This window comes from Macaca mulatta, chromosome 10 (assembly GCF_049350105.2).
Source record: "Macaca mulatta isolate MMU2019108-1 chromosome 10, T2T-MMU8v2.0, whole genome shotgun sequence".
NCBI classification, from domain to species: domain Eukaryota; kingdom Metazoa; phylum Chordata; class Mammalia; order Primates; family Cercopithecidae; genus Macaca; species Macaca mulatta.
The window spans coordinates 90,617,366-90,636,753 of NC_133415.1; the positions used below are offsets into that span (position 1 = coordinate 90,617,366).

The 19,388-nt window shown below is 41.8% G+C and overlaps 1 protein-coding gene across 1 annotated transcript in view; it reads left to right on the forward strand.

Annotated features, from left to right (window-relative positions):
* CTNNBL1 (catenin beta like 1) overlaps window positions 1–19,388 on the forward strand; it is a 177,131-nt gene that overhangs the window by 59,564 nt on the left and 98,179 nt on the right. Inside the window, exons 5-7 of the mRNA NM_001261665.1 lie at window positions 3,531–3,628; window positions 11,169–11,262; window positions 13,915–14,006. Of these exons, the coding sequence (NP_001248594.1) occupies window positions 3,531–3,628; window positions 11,169–11,262; window positions 13,915–14,006 (284 nt within the window). The remainder of the gene's footprint in view (window positions 1–3,530; window positions 3,629–11,168; window positions 11,263–13,914; window positions 14,007–19,388) is intronic.

Below are 19,388 nucleotides of genomic sequence, written 5' to 3' on the forward strand. Positions count from 1 at the left end.
CCTGCTTTGACTCTTCATCTGTTCATCTTTTAGATATACTTCACTTATCTTTTTGAGGCTATTGCTTAATAATCATCACATACAAGTTAATAAGTATTTAATCATTCATGCTGTTATTCAAGAGATATAAAGATAACACTACTTATTGCATTATTGCATGCCTGATTTAGATCCTTGTTCTATAGACACTTATTTATTTGCTTTTTTTTTTTTTTTTTTTTTTAATAGAGACAGGGTCTCACTATGTTGCCCAGGCTGGTTTCAAACTCCTGGACTCAGGCAGTCCTCCCACCTTGGCCTCCCAAAGTGCTGGGATTGCAGGCATAAGCAACCGTGCCCAGCTCAGTTGTCCTGTAGACATCTGACTCCACAGTGAGGGGATGGATGGATGGATGGGTGGATGGATGGATGGATGGATGGATGGATGGATGGATGGATGGATGGATGGATTTAGGTGAATGTTGCCATATGTATTAAATAAGCTTTTGAATGGATTATGAACTTTTCAAGAGAATAAATATGGGAGTTTCTTGGAAGAGTGGGGAGGTGTTAACATTTTATTCTTTTCCCTGAGTCTTTTACTAATTTATGGTGGAATTAAATGATAGTTCTTTTCTCTGTGGTTACAGCAGGGTCAATAGCTAGAATTTACCTGAATGTAGCCGTATTTAAACTGAGTGTATATCCCCTTGTGCATTAATATGAAATATAGTTGGCAATAGCGTTGTTATTGAAATCAGGTGGACCTAAGATTTCTCCCTTACTATTGCAGTGACCTTTAGATAACTTTTTTTTTTTGAGACAGGGTCTCGCTCTGTCACCCAGGCTGGAGGGCAGTGGCACAGTCTCAGCTCATTGTAGCTTCCACCTCCTGGGTTCAAACAATTCTCCTTCCTCAGCCTCTTGAGTAGCTGGGATTACAGGCATGTGCCACCATACCTAGCTAATTTTTGTATTTTTAGTAGAGACAGGGTTTCACCATATTGGCCAGACTGGTCTTGAACTTCTGACCTCAAATGATCTGCCCACCTTGGCCTCCCAAAGTACTGGAATTATAGGCATGAGCCACCACAGGCCAGAGAACTTAACAACTACTAGCTTTACCTTTCTTATCTGTTAAATAGTACTTGCACCGAACCTTATAATGCTGCTGAAAGAATTCCAGTAGCATAGCACCAGACCTGATGCTGTGACTTTTAAAAATGGCGGCTATTATGATGATGACTATTTTAATTTTAGAGAGGGAGAACTACTAATTCTTACTAGTCAAGGGTAGCTCTAGGGTTTCTAGGGGTTAGTTTGGTAGCCTGGTTATTTTTGCTGTTTTTTATTATAATTGATTCAAATAATTTGTGTGTTTCAGTTTACTCTATATCAGGCACATATGTTGACTCTGTCAACAGCTTTCTGATTATTTTTTAGATGAAGATGTTAAGCATGAAGGATTTTTGTCCAAAGACCTGTAAGCTCTTTGCTCATATTAAGTTTTGGGTAAATATCACCTTTAAGAGTGAAGGAGTAAGACACAGAAAGCTTAATTACATATTCATGATGGTCAGCTGGTCAGTTAGAGATGAGTAAAGCAAACCTTCAAGTAATTTTTCTTTCAGCAAAAGACTGCATATAATACCCAGAACATCAGTCATCAGCTAGCAGGTCCTGTCATTTTTGTTCATATGTTCTGCATCTTTTATTTTTTCTTTTTAGTAAAACTGCCCTGATTCTGACCTTTGTTGAATCTTCAGGATTCTTTTGTATGTCGTAGCTTTGGAATAGGCCTTTCTCCTTCAGGCCTGGCTCCCACAACTACCCACACATGCTGTCCACGTGGTGGCTTCTGTGTGCCACCCCCATCCCTCACGCTCACCGTGCTTTAATGCATCCTGCACACAGCTTTTAGCTTATTCTTTCAAAATATTATTTTCTTCAGCTAGTTACAATTTTCTCTCCCCTTTCCACTTCCCTCCCCTCTCCTCCAATCCTTTCTTCTTTTCAAATGCCTTTGTACATTCCAGTCTCTCTGCTTTTATTCCCGTGGTTTTACCTTCTAGTCTGCCTGTCCTCATATTTTTAGTTGCCTGTTTTCTGAGCAGTCTTCTTCTAGCAAGTCATTACTAATTCCCCAGCTGCATCTGATTGCTCCTTTTCAGGACACATGTGGTTCATATTGTCCCTGTGTATTCTTCATTTGTTACATGTTGGTTATTGCCTGTGGTGTATGGTTTTTAAAATTGTTTTAGATTATCTATCTTTCTCATTTTACAGATGAGGAAACTGAGGCCCAGAATGAAGAATGGATTGGCCTTTATCATGTTAAGTGCTTTAGTCATCATGGGCATTCAATAAATCCAGTTTGCTGGAGCAAGGTATCTGTTTCTCTCTCTCTCTCTCTCTCTCTCTCCCCCCCACCCCGCGTTGTGTGTGTGTGCACCTGTGTGTGTGTGTGTGTGTGTGAGAGAGAGAGAGAGAGAAAGAGAGAGAGATAGAGAGTTTTCAGGTGAGGGAAAGGAAGCTTAGTTATAAGTTTAGTTCTGCCACCAGTTTCCAAATATAACTCTCTCCTTCATGTTTCCCTTTCTTTATACTTCCCTTTCTTTTCTTTTCTCTCTCTCTCTTTTTTTCTTTATTCCTTTGAGACAGGGTCTCACTCTGTTTCCCAGGCTGGAGTGCAGTGACGTGATCATAGCTCACTGCAGCCTTGATCTCCTGAACTCAAGCAAGCCTGCTGCCTCAGCCTCCCAAGTAGCTGGGACGTTAGGCATGTGCCACCACTTCTGGCTCATTTTTTTTTTTTTTTTCCCTAAATGTTTAGTAGAGACAAGGTCTCACTGTGTTGCCCAGGCTGGTTTCAAACTCCTGAGCTCAAGCGGTCCTCCTGCCTTGGCCTCCCAAAATGCTGGGTGTTATTATAGGCATGAGCCACTGTGCCTGGCCCTGTACTTCCCTTTCCTTTTCCTATTTTTGCACAGTTTTAAATTCTCTATTCTTCCTTTTATATTCATAGCAGTGTGACATTTGAGGGGACAGAGGTTGATGGGGACTAGCCCAATTCCATATAAATTTTTCCCTTTGTTTTCAACCAATTATGTCATGTCCTGATCTCTGAAGACTCCTTGGTGAACATCAGCCACCTCTTAGAAATGATTACTGCCTTCGAAGGTGAACTGTACAAGGTAGTTAAGATTATACTGAGTTTCAAGAATTTAAATTACGAGATGAGGTTGAGGGTGTTGGCCTATTTCTCACTGGAAAAGTGACTTCCCAGGTGATCTATTTAAAATTTTGAAATCTGTGAAAATTCAGTGAACCTATGGACTAAGCAGCGAGGAAGGCAGCATAAGGAAAGAGACCGAGTGAGTCAGTTAACATTTAATGAATACCCACTGTGGGTAGAACCCTGTTGAAGAGATGTTAATAAAACTGGAGTCTATTAAAGGTAAATGGTGATAAAGCAATTGAGGAGGAAACAGAAGGGAAGAAAAATATCAGTAGCGTTTCAGTGTGTGTGTTATACCCTTAACATTTTTCACATGTGTCCATAGCCGTGGTCGATTTGCTTCAGGAATTAACAGATATAGACACCCTCCATGAGAGTGAAGAGGGAGCAGAAGTGCTTATCGATGCTCTGGTAAGTTACACATCCTCTGGGGTTTTGCAGGTTTGTAGAAGTTGTTGGCATTACCACCACCATCGTCTCTGAGAGTGGGTACCAGGTGGAACTCCACAGTGACGCTGGTCTGTGGCGAGACCGGAGTGAATAAGGAGAGTGAAAAAGTAGAGATATGACTGGGGCAGTGCTTTATGCTTTGAAACTGTGTCAGGCAGAGGCCTCGCCCTCATTAAGTCTCTGCAGTGGGCAGGGCCATTTCTCATTCTTCTCACCACATCCTTTCACATTGGCATTATTGCTGCTATTCCCATATACAGCCATGAAGCTGTGGCTTAGAGAGGCCAAACAAATGGCCCGTGGTCACACAGCCAGGATTTGAACCCGTGGTCTCCTAGACTCTATATTTTCTGCCCCTTTCTTTCCTCCTGTCTTTTGTTGCTACTGACCTTTTTACAAAGAGCTTTCACAAATGTTTTTCTCATCTGGACTTTCTAATCCCAAGTGCCAGTGAGAACAGGTATTATTACTTATTTTACAAATAGGTCATCAGAGAGGAATTGGAGAATGTTAAAAATGAGAATAAACCTTATGGCTCATTGAGGCCAGAATGTCTTTCCCTGCCTGTAGAAGACAGGGCAGTCGATGTCTGCAGTCTTTTGAGGAGCCTTAGGCCAGGCCTCAGAATATTCCTCAGCTAGTGATCCACGCAGCAGCCAACCCAGAGGAGCTGGTCTGTGAGGTGCAGCTGTGGCCAGGTGCCAGAAAGTCGAACTGCCTTACATGCGAGGAAACCCAGCTGCAGAAGTGAAGACTCCCACTGGGTTGCTCAGCCAGTCCTGTGACAGCTGATAAAAGAGCCTGCATGTTCTGATCCCCACCACAATTCTGTTTCCACCGCCCTAGATTTCCTAGTTCACTGGTGATCAGAGAGGGCCACAAAGCTGAAAAGGCACCCCAGCTGGCCAGTGGCAGAAGTGCATCTAGTCCAGCCCCTACCCTGATACCACCTGTGGAGCTCTGTCCACCTGCAGAGCTGTATCCTTCCTCAAGGCTCTGTGGGTTGTTCTTCCTTCTGTTGTCTTCTCTTGTCTTTTCTCTCTGGTAAGGATGTTGGTATTGCTTTTGATTCAGTTAGCAGTTTATCAAAGATCACTACAGCCACTTGTATTAGAAGCACCTGGGGTGCTTGTTTGGCTACTTTCTAGTCCTACCCAAGACCCACTGAATCAGAATGGCTGGGCCCGGGGTCCCAGATGATCTCAAAACCCACTGCTACACTGCCCACCCCCTCCTCACCCTTTCTCATAATGGTCTCGACACTAGAAATTTCCCATGTGCCGTGCTCGCTGCTGGCATTTGGTGTGAATGAAGGGTTGTGAACCCACTGGTTATGAAGAACTGGCTCTTACAGGGAGTGAGGCTGGAGTCCAGCAGGGCCATTTATGACTGAGTATAATGAAAATTTCTATGGCCATTTTTCTTTCAGGCTCCTTTAGAGAGCAAACTGCTACTTTTATAGAATTCAGGGCCTTTATTTTTCCTTTGAACCACTGTGCAGAAAGAAAAGGATGATGTTGGGAAGTCCTTTTGTTTTGAGGGGCATCTGAGGAAAGACTGTGGCACTTGCTCCTACTCTGTGTCCCCGCAGTGTCGTTGTGCAGTCTTACCTTCCAGAGGTTAATTACATGGCTCTGAATGAGCCTTCCTGCCTGGTCCCTGGGCTGATTTTAATTACCATCCTTTGCCTGTCTGAATAGGGAAGACGAGAGAGGAACAGCTAGTCTGGCTGTTGCATGTAAAACGTACCCAGAAACAGCAATTCACACAAAAGTCCCCTTTGTTTTTTCCATGTTGCCAAGCCCACCGACAAAAACTGCATCTTGGCAGATTTTATTGTTTGTTTGGAAAGAAACAGTTCACCCTCAGTCTGGGGAGCCATTAGGTAACTGCTATGCAGGATGTTCTGTTTGTTTAGTTTAGTCTTTATTATTATCATATTAGTTTAAGATTTTGACTCTTACAGGTTTATCCTGGTGGGGCTGGTAGGAATCACAAGCATTGAACATTCCTGGACTCCAGTAGATTATTTGCTTGTCTGCAACCAGTCAGAAGTCATCAGTAAATATCAGAGAACAGAACTGGCGGTGTTCTTCCATTTACTTTTTTTACTCTTGTGCTGCATTCGGGAAGAAATTTGATAAGTACTCTCATATTACAAGGGTTGAGTTGTCTTTGTAGTTTTAATTTGGGGCCAATATCTGAGGCCTGGAATTGCATGAGCAGAGGCTAGAGGGCATGTGGCAGAATTTATTGTGGTGTGCAGTTTGCAGTTATTGCTTTGTTCTTTTTCCCAGTTGGAAGTCCTAAGCAATAGGATAGCACATTTGTGGGGAAAGAACGCTGTCCTGGCATTCTCAGGGATCTTCAGGGTTTTAAAATTTGGTTCATATCTACTGTTGTTACTTACACAAAAGGCAAATATTTGTGCTTTGTAACAAGTTGATCTGGTAGCTTGGAAAATGGACTCTTTTCTGAAGAGTGGTAAACAAGAGGGTATATTGCTTTGATGGCAATTCTCTGGCTTACCTCTCCACAGATGACTCTGGACTTCTTGAGAGTGATGATTAAATTACAGTCATTTTTCTACTTGCCAGTCCCAAAACTTGCCATGTGCTAGGTAGTCCCATGCCTTTGCTCATGCTTTGCCCTCCGCTTGCCTAGCCTTGCTTCTCTGGGGCTACCTGGAATACTACCTCTCATCCTGTGAGGCCTGACTTAAACTTTATCTCTTCCCTTTTGAGTTTTTTCCAGACTCATCACCTCAGCAGGATGTGTTGTTCTAGCACTTTGTACATCCTGGCACTTGTCACATTGGATTATAGACGTCTCTTTATAAGTTTGTCCTTCCTGAGGGGTGATCCCCATCAGGGCAGTGGTCAGAGCAGTGGCTTTGTCACTTACCAATTCTGTGTCCTTGGGAAAGTTACTAACCTCTCCATGCTGTTTCTTTTTCTGTAAAATGGAGATAACAGTAGTGCCTATCATACAGTACCAAAGCGAGGAACAAGTGAGATATTTAAGAAGTCTTTAGAACAGTCTGGCACAGGGTAAACACCTGATAAATGTTGACCATTATCATTATAAAGGTACTATGCCTGGCAGATATTAAGCACTTAGCAAATGTCAGGTTAAAATTGTATGTGTCATCTGCCACACAGTAAGATGTCTGTGAATATTGAGTTCAACAAACATTTTTTTCAGTTTAAAAAACATTTCAAAAACATTTTGAACAAACACTCAATAAAACCACATTTAGGTGGGGTGGGCCTAAATAAGACATGAGAGGATAGAGCTTTAGTTTTTATTTGTTTTTTTTTTTTAAAAAAAGGAAGAAATAAGTAATGATAATACAAGGCAGAACATTGAAAACAGCTATGAGAGGCATGCTTCTGTGGACACCAAGAGGAGGGAGCGCTCACTTCTGATGGAATAATCAGGAAGGGCTGCAGAGCTGCAGGTATCAGCAATGGCCTCTGAAGGGGGCCTTTGATATGAGAGCATATGGAGGTGTCCCAGCCTATGGAGATGAAGTGTGGCTGGGTGGTGTAGCTGGCCAGTGTCTAGGAGCCAGCATTTGCTTTACAGAAACTCTTTATAGAGTTCCACAAAAGTGGCTTTGATGTGGACTTCCAGGGAACTACCCTCCATACCCATTCCTGCACTCAGTTAACCCTACTGAGATGTTAAACTTTGAAGCCCCATCTCGGTTTGCCTTGGACTTGGTTGGCGATGGATTTGTGCTGCCCAGGTGAGACTGAGGTTGGCCAGGTTTATGTTGCTGTAAGGGTACTTAATATGAAAATTCCTGGATCTTATTCCTTCCCATTTCCATTCATGTTCTCACCTTCATCTGTATTTGTTCCAAAGCAAAATTCATTTGTTCATTTGTTCACTAAATGTTTATCGAGCACTTGATGTGTTCCTGATTCTGGGAACCAGGTGTATAGCTGTGAGCAAGCCTGACAAAGCCTCTGTTTTTGTGGAGCTTACATGGTATGAGCGTAGGGAGAAACAGTAGATACATAAACAAGAAAACTATCAGAGAGTGGTTCCCTGTTTAAGAGAATTAAAATAGAGTGATGTGAGGTAGAGTGGCTGGGAAGTCAGGTTGGATTAAATAGTCAGGCAAGGCCTGAGTTCTGGAAGAAACCAGCCATTCAGAATGTTCAAGAGCAGGACAGGAAAAGGGCAAAAGACATAAGGCAAGACTGAGTTTGACATATTCAAGGAACAGAGAAGGGGCCAGTCTTGTGAATGTACAGCTGGGGTGAAGGGAGAACACAGAGTCAGGGCCAGACCACACTGGGCTCTGTGGGCCTTGGTGAAGAGGTTGTGTGGCATTGCCAGGGTGAAGGGAAGTAACTGGAGGATGTAAGCAGGGGAGTGGTATCGTAGCCTGACCAGCGTTTTAAACAGGGCTTCTAGCCGCTGTGTGGATAATGGACTGGAGGGTCAAGAATGGAAGCTGAAAAGTTACAGCTCGGATACAAAAGGCCTGAGTTTTGCGTTATGACCATGTTACTGTATTATTCTCAAAACTTGTTTGATCAAGATTCAGTGGGTATGGGTTTTATTGTTATTACTGTTTTTTAAATATGAAATTTCTGAAACTCTTAGTAGGCAGAAGAACCCCAGTCTAACTCTTGAGAAAGCTTATTGGCAGGTTGTACCAGATAGAAAAAGAATCCTCCTTCAAACCCTCTCATCTGTCTCTTTTTTATTTCTTCCTCTTCTCTTATATCCACCCTCTTTGGTCAAGTGGAAGATAATGTCTGATCGTGCCCTTGAACTTTATCTCAGTAGGACCTCCCGGAATATTGTTTGGGAGGCCTGCTAACAATCAGAAATAACAAATGACTTATCAGAAAACATCACACCCAAGACAGTCCTGATTTCCAAGGCAAGGGTTCTCCAGCTGATGCTTTAATCCCTAAGCAGGATTTGTGTTTAGTTTCAGACTTTGTCACAGGTCCAGAAAATTGAACGTAGGCCCAAGGGGCTAGAGGGAATAGATCAGAATGCTAATTTGTACTTTTACTCAGTGATATCCAGAGCCATGCATAATATAAATATTTTTTGAAGGTTTTTCTGAGCTAAATGTATTTTGACTGCTTTTGGCCTTCCTGCAATCAGATAAAATTGCACTTAACCCAACTAAACATAAAGTTTCACAGTTTGCAAGCTTAAAAAGAGGTTGGATTTCCGTAGCAAGAAAAAAGATTTTCCTCTAGCCGGAGGCCTGTTATCCATAACCATTCAGCTCTAGGACTTAAACGCATTGCTCACTGACAGTGTCCCCACCACCTTCTAAACAGCAGAGATGGGAAACATAACTAAGAATCAAAGAAAGGGGGAAAAATAATGCAGATAAAGCGGCAATAAGCAATTGAAATTGGTGAAGCAGTTTGCAGAACTGGCAAGCAGGGTGGTACCCAGTGGAGTAGTGGTGTCTGCTGCTTTAGGATTCAGGGAGTTTATAAGTCAATCAGGGTGATTTAGGGAAAAACATACTGTGACATGGTTCATATTTTTCCCCCAGATGTTTTTCTGTTTTCTCTTACATACTCAAATTGTCCAGTTAATTAAGGAAAACATTGTAGTGGATTTCTTTAGTGAAGCTTTTGCTGGCTATGAGATTTGAGAGCAAGATTGTATAGCTCTTGGCACAAGATGGGAAAACAGCACTTTCCTGTATTTACAGGCTCCCAAATCTGGCATCAGTGTTTCTTCAACTAGTATCCCCTCCTTGTTCCTCACACCACGGCATAAAGGAGAGCCTAGAAAAATCTAATTCATTTGTGATTCAGGTATCACAAATTAGTCAATAATTTCACGTTTCCCTTGTCCACATATTTCCCTTACATCTCACCTAGACAGAGTAAAGAGTCCATGTTTCAAGATCTATGCCGCCTGCCATTGCTTGCCTCCTCAAGCTCGGTTTGAATTGTGTCTATAGAATACTTTACATGCAAGGGCTCCGGAAGTATTTGGTTGGATGAGATCATTTCCTTCTTTTTTCTCCCTCATTCTCTCCCCTCATTGAAATAATGGGGGATTATGGGAAAAAGTAGAGTTGGAGTTGGGCACTTCTGCCACCAGCTTTGTGACTTCAATCAGACTAATTAACCTCTCAGAGCCTTTACTTTCTCGCCTGTGAAAGATGTGAGAATTACATGAGGATAAATGGAGCAATTACAGTGCACAAACTATGTGTTCCATCAGTTTATTTAAATTTAGCAAGATTTACTGAGTATCTGCTGTATATAGCATTGTAGTAGACTTAGGATATAGAAAGATGAATGAAGCAAGGTGCCTGCCTTTCAGGAACTTGGCTTTTTCTTAGCCAGTGGAAGAGAGGAACAGTGAATAATCAGGTATCAACAGGGTAAAGGGCTAGATTCAAACCTTCTACTTGATTCTTTGAGCAGCTGCCATGAACTAGACCTAGGGTAAGGCCTGTCACATATTTTCATTTACTCTTTAGAACTTATCCCCATTTCGTACGTGAGGAAACCAAAACACTGAGAGGGAGGATGACACAGATATGCAGCAGACCGTGTCTTCAGGTGGCTTTACTTATTGGCTGTGCTTAAGAATCCGTTACCAGATGGATCATCCCTTCTTGATGACAGAAAACTAGGTGTTTCCTTAGTTATCTTCCTTGGTGTGCCTCAGGGCTACCTAAGGGCAGTCTCCCTAGGACACAGATTGTGCACAGGAGGTAGCATGAAGTAGTGAAAGCATCATTTCACCTAAGGAGAAGGAAGCCAGGTTTTTGCCTTTGCCTCCACTGCTCCATAGCTGTGTGGTCTTGGCTGAGTCACTAACGTCTTGAACATCAGCTATATGGTGTGGCTACTGAAAGTTTCCTATCTGTCTCAACATGTCTGACTCCATTAAGGGAAATGCAGTAGCTTTCTGTGCATCCCATGTCATACAAATAGAAGATATTTTATTGTGTTGATTATTCCTTTTAAGAGGGAACTATAAATTCTTTATAAGTAGTAGTTTCATAAAAGCTTAGCAAGGAAACAGGAATGTTTTGAGGGCAACATAAAATGTGACTGGTGAACATTCCAGCGAAACATCTTTTGGTGCATTGGCCTAGAAATGTGTTTTGCTTAAGACGGCATTCTCGTGAGTTGTCTAAGTACCACAGAGAAGGAGAAAGAGCACAGGGCTTGGTTTCAGATGGTCTGTGTTCAAGTGCTAACACTGTCACTCACCAACCTTTTAACCTTGGATTTTACTTTGTCTCCTTGAGCTCCAGTTGACTCATCTGAAGTTAGAGATAATGATGCCTGCCTTTTACTTACCTCAGGGTCACTTTAAGACTTAAAAGAGATAATGGGATGGGAGAGCACCTTGTAAACCATACATTGCTGCTTTTTTACTCACTTTGTTCATTCAAATAGTGGAGAAGTAAGTATGGGAACGGGAACATTTTGGGGACCATTTTGTAACATCCCTCTCTCCTTTTGCTTCGCTGTTCTTGCAGGTGGATGGGCAGGTGGTAGCACTGCTGGTACAGAATCTGGAGCGCCTGGATGAGTCTGTGAAAGAGGAGGCAGATGGCGTCCACAACACTCTGGGTGAGAGGAAGGGTGCTTGCCATTGCCCGAGTTGCTTTGTGTTTGTTTTGGGGCTTTGTGCTCATTTCCCTTCCTTCTTCATAATATAGTCAATAGCAGGAGTGTTTTCCTTCCTTCTGCTCCCAAACTGCCTTCTCAGAAATGAAGACCTTTGTGTAAATTTCATATAACTGCAGCTTTGGTTTGGCTTGTAGGTAATAAAAGCAGAAATCCACTAAGTAGGTAACCTTCCTAGTCAGAAACCGCTGGCTCTGGTTAGCAGGCCTTTGCCTCCAAAAGTTAGGATGAAGTCTATGCTGGTTAATTTTGTTTCCTTTGGAATGTGTATATTTAAACATTTTAAATCATTTTAAGTTGGTTTTTCTTATCACTTTCCTTCAATGGAACTGCAAACTTTTGGACCGCTCTGTACCTTTGTAGGACATTTTATTTGAAAAAGAGTTAGTGTTTCTTTCTCTTCTTAGGTATAGACTACCATGTAAACTGTGAGTTGAAATATTGCTACTACTTGACTGTCCCTACATCAGATTTTCATTTAAAATGATTCCTCCGTAGTATTTCTCCTCTTCCTTCTCCTCCTTGAATCTCCCCAGTCTTTCCTTTTATAAAGTTGTTGAACCAATATCCTATTTAAAATTGTGTTTTGGGGGTAGCCCTCTTTATTACTGGTCAGTCTTATAAAACCAGAGATGACATATCTGTAAGCAGAGCTTGAGAAATGAACGAGGCCCAGTGGAAGCAGAAAATTTGATGAGATTAGATTTTTATTTTTAGCTCCTTTGTGTACCACGTATTTCTATTGTAGTTCTGGACTCTTTTCCTTGAGGATTATCATAAAGAAGGGGAAAGATGGGCACCTGGGGGGAAGAGGAGGAACACAACACTCTGTAATTTGGGTTGGCTGTAGTCTAGAGCCAGAATTTGGCATTGCCATTTGTTAGCAGAATGCTGGATTTTGCTGTATCAAAAGTCTGTTAACTGACTACTGACTGTCTGTTAATAAAAAGTACCAGCCTGCCAGTCTACAGAGATCTTTTTGCAGCTTGGCCAGCTACTAAGAGCTCAGGAGATTCTTCCCTCTCTCTCGCTTATTGAGTGCCTGGTGTTTGCCAGGCACTGTGCTAGGTGCTAGGGTAGATGATGGTGAAGTAGGCATGGTCCTGCTCCTGACAGGACAGACAGACAGGGGAGTCTTGAAAAGAAAGGAAAGACAATGCTGGGTGACATATGGTATCATAGGAGTCAGTGAAAAGCACTGTGGGAATGAAGAAGAGCCTGCAAACTGCTGTACAGGAGCAGCTAGCTCCTGTGCGTGACTGTGGCTGAATATGAAGACAGGTGCATTTTGACAGGTGGAGGAGTGGGACAAGGGCCTTCAGGCAGGGGAGTATCATTTGCAAAGTCATGAATGGGGCTGGGATTTGAGGAAAGACTGGAAATGGCCTGTGACAGTCAGAGGTGGGAGATGGAACTGGAGGAGTAAGTTTGTCCAGATAATGGAAGACCTTGTAAACCATGGCAGGAAGCTTGGATTTTGTTCAAGTGAACAATAGGAAACCATCTAAAATATAAGCAGAAGAATAGGATAAAGGCATGGAAGATTAAAACGAATGAGTTGATTTTTGTAGGAAATGGCAGAAAGTAATTCAGGGTGTCGTAGTGCTCTTCATCTCTCAGGGTTTCATTACTCCTCTGCTCCCACAGCTTCGTGCTTCCCCTGCCTGGTCATCCTTTAACTTGCCACTGTGGAGGCTGATGTGGGCAAAGGAGTGAGAAAGAAGATAGGAGGTGTGGTGATTTCTTCAGCCCTTTCTTCTTCAAAATTCACACCCAGTGTGTTCTGGGTATTGTGCTTAGGGGACACAAAAGTGTAGCTGTTTCATGACAGTAACATATTCCAGGATATGGAGTGGAAGGGGGGCTGAAAGAAATGAAACCGTTTGATATTAACGACTCCAGGTGATTTAAAAAAAAAAAGTTCTCCTTTTCAGTATCATAGTCATGCAATAACTTTTTTTTCCTCCTAATTTTTAATTTTTCTATTAAGCAACACTTTGGCTGTTGTAGTAGATAGCTGGACCATATATATTTGCTTCCTAGTACCTGGGAGTTACCTCTGCCAGCATGACCTTTCCCCTTGTGCATGTTATTTTGTTCAATTGAAAAGACCATGCTTGCCTGCTTTGCAATATTCTTGCTTCCACCTGATGCAGGGAAGTAGAACTGCAAATGGATGAATCAGGAAAGGGAGAGACTCTGAGTTCACCAGCCCCTGATTTTAAGGCTTTTGCCTAGCTCCCTGTCTCTTTGGTTACGGGTTTCTGGCACTCATTTGGGACTGGGTGAAACTTCTTAGGCAGATATCCACCCTTTTGTGTGTTCTGCTCTAGTGTTCCCTATTAGCATAGAAAATCTATCACTTAGCCGTTTTGTGAGTTCCACCATTTTCAGTTATGAGTTTTACTTATAGCATAACTGGAAGAAGAAAACCACAGCAACTCCCTGGTTAATCTGAAAATGACAACCCAGCATCTGGCTGGGAGGAATGCAGGGAAGTGGGGAGAGGAATAACATGCCTGTCATGGGAAGCAAGCTTGTTGCAGACAGAAACAAAGTTGTCCTCCCAAATGACTGGTGTCTGTCTCCCTTCAGCTATTGTGGAAAACATGGCTGAGTTCCGGCCTGAGATGTGTACAGACGGTGCCCAGCAGGGTCTTCTACAGTGGCTGTTGAAGAGGCTGAAGGTGAGTTTGGCTGTGGGGAACTGCAGCTCACACCTGTCTTTGCTCTGGGCGTGATTGATGCTGGGTTATTGGCATAGACTGTTATGCTGGGCCATATGATCTAGTTTGGGAAGCTTCTGGTACCTCTTGCTTCTTTCTTCTCCATTTTTGTTTGTTTTAAAACAAGAGGCTTTGAAAATAGTCTTAGTACCTCTGAAAATACAAACATGTTATAAATACAAATTCATGTGATATAGAAGGTATAAAACTGAAAAGATCCCCTCTGCTGATCCCTTGTAGTTCCACTTCCCAGAGGCAGTCACTGTTAACAATATCATATCCATTTTCCCAGAAATTTTCTGTGTACGTAAGAGAGTGTGTGTTTCACGAACAGAATTATATAATATTTTCTTATGCAAGTTGATTTTCTCACTGAACTAATTGTTGCCTAGTTAATATTCCACCACACAGATGTACCAACATTAATCTCATCATTCCCACTGGTAAGTTTGTACTGTTATCAACAGTGCAGCTGTGAATACAGTAGTCCCCTCTTATCTGTGGTTTTGCGTTCCGCGTTTTAGTTACTCACAGTTAACCATGGTCTGAAAACAGGTAAGTATAGTATATACTAAAAGGTGTTTTGAGAGAGAGACCACATTCACAAAACTTTTATTATAGTATGTTGTTATAATAGTTCTATTTTATTATTGTTGTTAATCTCTTACTGTGCCTAATTTATAAATTAAACTTTTTTTTTTTTTTGAAACTAAGTCTCACTCACTCTGTTGCCCAGGGTGGAGTGCAGTGGCGTGATCTCAGCTCACTGCAACCTCTGCCTCCTGGGTTAAGGTGATTCTCCTGCCTCAGCCTCCCAAGTAGCTGGGATTACAGGTGTGCGCCACCACGCCTGGCTAATTTTTGTATTTTTAGTAGAGATGGAGTTTCACCATGTTGGCCAGGCTGCTCTCAAACTCCTGATCTCAAGTGATCCACCCGCCTCGGTCTCCCAGAGTGCTGGGATTACAGGTGTGAAACACTGTGCCTGGCCTATAAGTTAAACTTTATTATAGGTACATATATAGGAAAAAACATAGTAAATATAGAATTTATCTGTAGTTTCAGGTATCCACTGGGGGCCTTGGATCCTATCCCCCACAGATAAGGGGGGGACTACTATATACAAACTTTTAAAAATACACATTTGTCTCAGTTTATCTGTATAATAAATTCATAGAAGTAGAATTGATAGGCCAAAGGCTATGCACATTAACATTTTTTGTAGTATTGCAAAATTATTCCCACTGATTTATCACATCCCACTGATAGATCAGCTGCCCCATTGATTTAGAGTTATCTGTTTCCCTCTGCTTCTAGCTAATCTGATGGTGAAAACTGGTATTATTTTAATTTGTAATTTTAAAATCAAGTGAAGTGTGTTGGCTTCTTGTTGTTGATTAGCCATTTGTATTCATGTCTTTTAGCTTCATGTTTATATTCTTTGTCCATATTTCTCTTGGATTGTTCATTATCTTTCCTTCTTAGCATAGTCCTTGTGATTGTCTTTTTAACAGTTAGTACTGTCTAATAGAGTCAATGGGGGAAAGAAGAGGCAAGAGCTCCTCTCAGAACAGTTTTAACCAAAGGTGTGATGGGAGGCAGTTTGGAACTGCTTATATGCTACTGAAATGGTCCTCAGGCAGGCAAGGATCCCAACATTTTGGTGAGAAGGAGGCACTTGTTTGTAGCTAAAGTCATGCTCTAATTAATGGCTTTGCTCTGCTTCAGAGTGTCATAAACATCCAGAAAGTCTGGGCTGTATCAGGTCAGATTTGTCCTGCACAGTCTTGGCAGGGCTAAAGGAGAAGGTTCTGCCTAAGATATCATATGCTCCTTGGTTTTCTCCATTTCTGACACTCTAGTCTTTTCCAATCGTGTTTATTCAACCATTTGTTCCCATTAAATCTTTAGCCTTGATTTACATAATATATTGGCCCAAGGATGCTCAGCTAGCCCAGCTGCTACCATTAGTGGGTATGGGCACATTTGCCTAGCAGAGGTCAGTAAACTATAACTCCCTCCAACCCCCATCCCTCTTGCCTTTCAGTCTTGCATCCAGCAAGTAGTTAATTTGTGCATTGTCATTTGCAACTTCCTTTTGACCTCCTCTCTTGAGTCTAAATATCCTTTGGTTTTAGAACTAGACTTGTTTCTCATTTAATTTCCTTTACATCTCTCTAAACTCAGTTTCTTCTTTCCTCAGTATTCAACACGTTTTTATCCTCCCAAAACCTTGAGATGTTTTGGGAGCAACAAGTGGAGGAGAGGAAAGTAGAGCACTGAATTTTAAGGGGGTGGCGTAGATGTCAGGGAGCTGAGTTGTTGGGGGAGTAACCACAGGTTAGGGACGCAACCTTAAAATATACAAAATAATTCAATCTTTTTTTTTTTTTTTTTTTTTTTTTTTTGGTCTCTGTTATGTCAGGACAGATTTTTCCAAGTTACTTGAGACTTAATACTCGTTCAGGGATCTTCATTAAACTAGAATGTCAGACCTTCTGCCTTTTGAAAGTTGGTGAAACTTCCCAGAGTCTTTTTTTTTTTTTAATTGGTAACATTGGAAGGGAAATTGACTTTTGAGTGTTTGACTTGGATGCCATTACCCTTATGATCATAATGAAGGGGCCCATTTGCTAGTTTAGCAAACTATTGACTCTTGCCACGTAGGCACTGCATTGGTGTGATCCTCAGGGCGTAAGTAGCCATGTTGCTGTCTCTGAAACAGTTTTCAAGCTTTTAGGGATATTTAAACATCAAAATGCTATTTGGGTTTTTTACTGGTAAGCAAGTGCTTTTAGAAGAAAACTGTGCTGCCCAGGCTTAATTAATTCTTTCATTAATTAGTTAATGAAATAAAGTCCTGCTAAAGAGTGAGGCCAGCAAGAGGGCATGTCCTTCACAACAATGCCTTCCTCTTATTTCTCATAATCTAGGGAAGTACTTGTTATAATCTTCACTCTCTTCAACATCATGGTGACTCTTAGTGAGTCCTGGACCCAGATCCTGACTTTCACTTACTAGCTGTGTAGCTGTGGGTATTGGCCTCTTAACTTTTGTGGCCTGTTTTCTCCTTTGAAAAATGGGGATCATACTCCCTGCCCTTCCAATCTCACAAGGTTCTTGTGAAATCAAATATGAGAATGCTTTTAAATTGTAAAGATGTTATAGCAGTGGGTTTCAGCTGGGGGTTTGTATTAAGATCACCAGTGGAACTGAAAAAATAGATTCCCACGCTGTACCCTAGACCTACTGTCTCAGTCGCTGTCTTTGGTATATTTTAGAAATGTTTCAAACACATATGATTCTAATGTACAACTCTCACTAAGATCCACTGGTCTCTGGAAATGTGGACCTTCTTGTTAACCATTTTACTCTGGAGACTAATTTAAAACTCCATTTTCACTATGCCATTCCCCATTCAGAAACTTACCTGGAGTGATGCTGTGCCTTCTACATCAGATCCCACCTTCTCTGCCTCTTACCCTGGCCCAGTTTGACCTGTTCATTTTTCAGTTTTGAAACATTGGCCTTTGTTACCTTTTAGATTCCTTTTTTTTTTTTTTTTTAAACCTATCCCCTGCTCTGCAAAGGTCAAAATTATCTTGACCTCTGTGTCTGGCTTTGTCCCTGCTCCTTTGTTCTATCAGGAATGACTGGCTCCTCTCTTCCATTCGTATTTCTAAATTTTACACACCCTTCATGAAACAGCTTAAATCCCTAATCTTCACTTTTAGAACTAAAAGGAAATCTGTAAGTTCTGTTGTAGATAAAAAATTTAAAATTGAGACCTGTCGATATTAAGTGCCTTGCCCAAACCCCTGTAGCTAGTTAGAGATAGAACTAGGATTAAGACCCAAGCCTCCAGAATTTTCTTTATGCCCCCTTTCCATAGTGCTTTGCCCCCAGCCTATACTGCCCACTTTCTTTTATAAAAAAATCAACCCCTTCATCTTTTTCCAATGGGTTCTCTTGCGAGAGTTAGCCTGTCTGGGTTCTAGCATCTACCCGCAACTGTGTGACGCTCTTGGAGAATCTTCTCTCCATCTGTAAAGTGGAGATGACTCCATCACCTGGCCAACTTGAATATTCTTATGTGTGCTGATTTTCTTTCTCCAAATATCTCTAAATTTTATAATTACAAGGACTGTGTCTATGTCGTATCTGTATCTCCTCCCAGCTGTTCTCAAACTGTGTTTCCCAACCAGGAGCATCAGCATCACCTAGCACCTTGTTAGAAGTGCACATTCTTGGGTCCACCCAGACCCACTGAATCTGCAAAGTTGGAGTGGAGCCTGGTAGTCTGTGTTTTTGTTTTTGTTGTTGTTGTTGTTTTTTGAGACGGAGTCTTGCTCTGTCACCGAGGCTGGAGTGCAGCGGTGCAATCTTGGGTCACTGCAAGCTCCGCCTCCTGGGTTCACGCCATTCTCCTGCCTTAGCCACCTGAGTAGCTGGGACTACAGGCGCCTGCCACCACACCCAGCTATTTTTTTGTATTTTTAGTAGAGATGGAGTTTCACCGTGTTAGCCAGGATGGTCTTGATCTCCTGACCTCTTGATCTACCCTCCTTGGCCTCCCAAAGTGCTGGGATTACAGGTGTAAGCCACCGCGCCTGGCCCAGTCTGTGTTTTAATAAGCCCTCAAGGTGATTCTGATGTAAGCTAAAGTAGAGTACTTATGTCTAGATTACTTGATAAAACCTTGCAATTTGACTGATCATCCCATATTTATTCAGTAATCCTTGAGTAATTCTTAAGTGAGTGACACATTGGTGACAGCATTGTAGTGTTGGATTTCTCCTTTTTGTATGGTAGCCTAGCAGTATATAGAGATATTCATGGATCTCTTCATCCAACAAATCAAACCTCACTAATTTATTCTAATGAGGATAAAAACCACTGCAGATGATTACATTAAATGGATTAACAGGTACGTAGATAACAGTAGTGTGAGAGATGCTGCATCACCATTAATGTTTTTAATGGGGAATACAAGCTTATTAGGATATTACATACTATTGAAAATAACAGCAAAACCAAGTGTTTTTTTTCTTTTCTAAAAAAACAAAATTAAGATTACCTCTTGTTACCCAGTTAAACCAATGCTTCAGAAACAGTTGCAGCATTCAGTTAAGTTGTATTTTATGTACAACTGGTTGATGCTAAAGTTCTTAGCCTGTATGACCAGAGGTTGGGATTTTGTAGGGCACAATCTGCTTTGACAATTCTACAGTACTGTGGATATGTCTGAACCTGCCCCATGTGTTCCAGGTACCAGAGGTGAGCTACAGATATAACCTGCAGCTTCTGGCTGTGGGTGGTAGCATAATTGTTTTGTACTTTCCA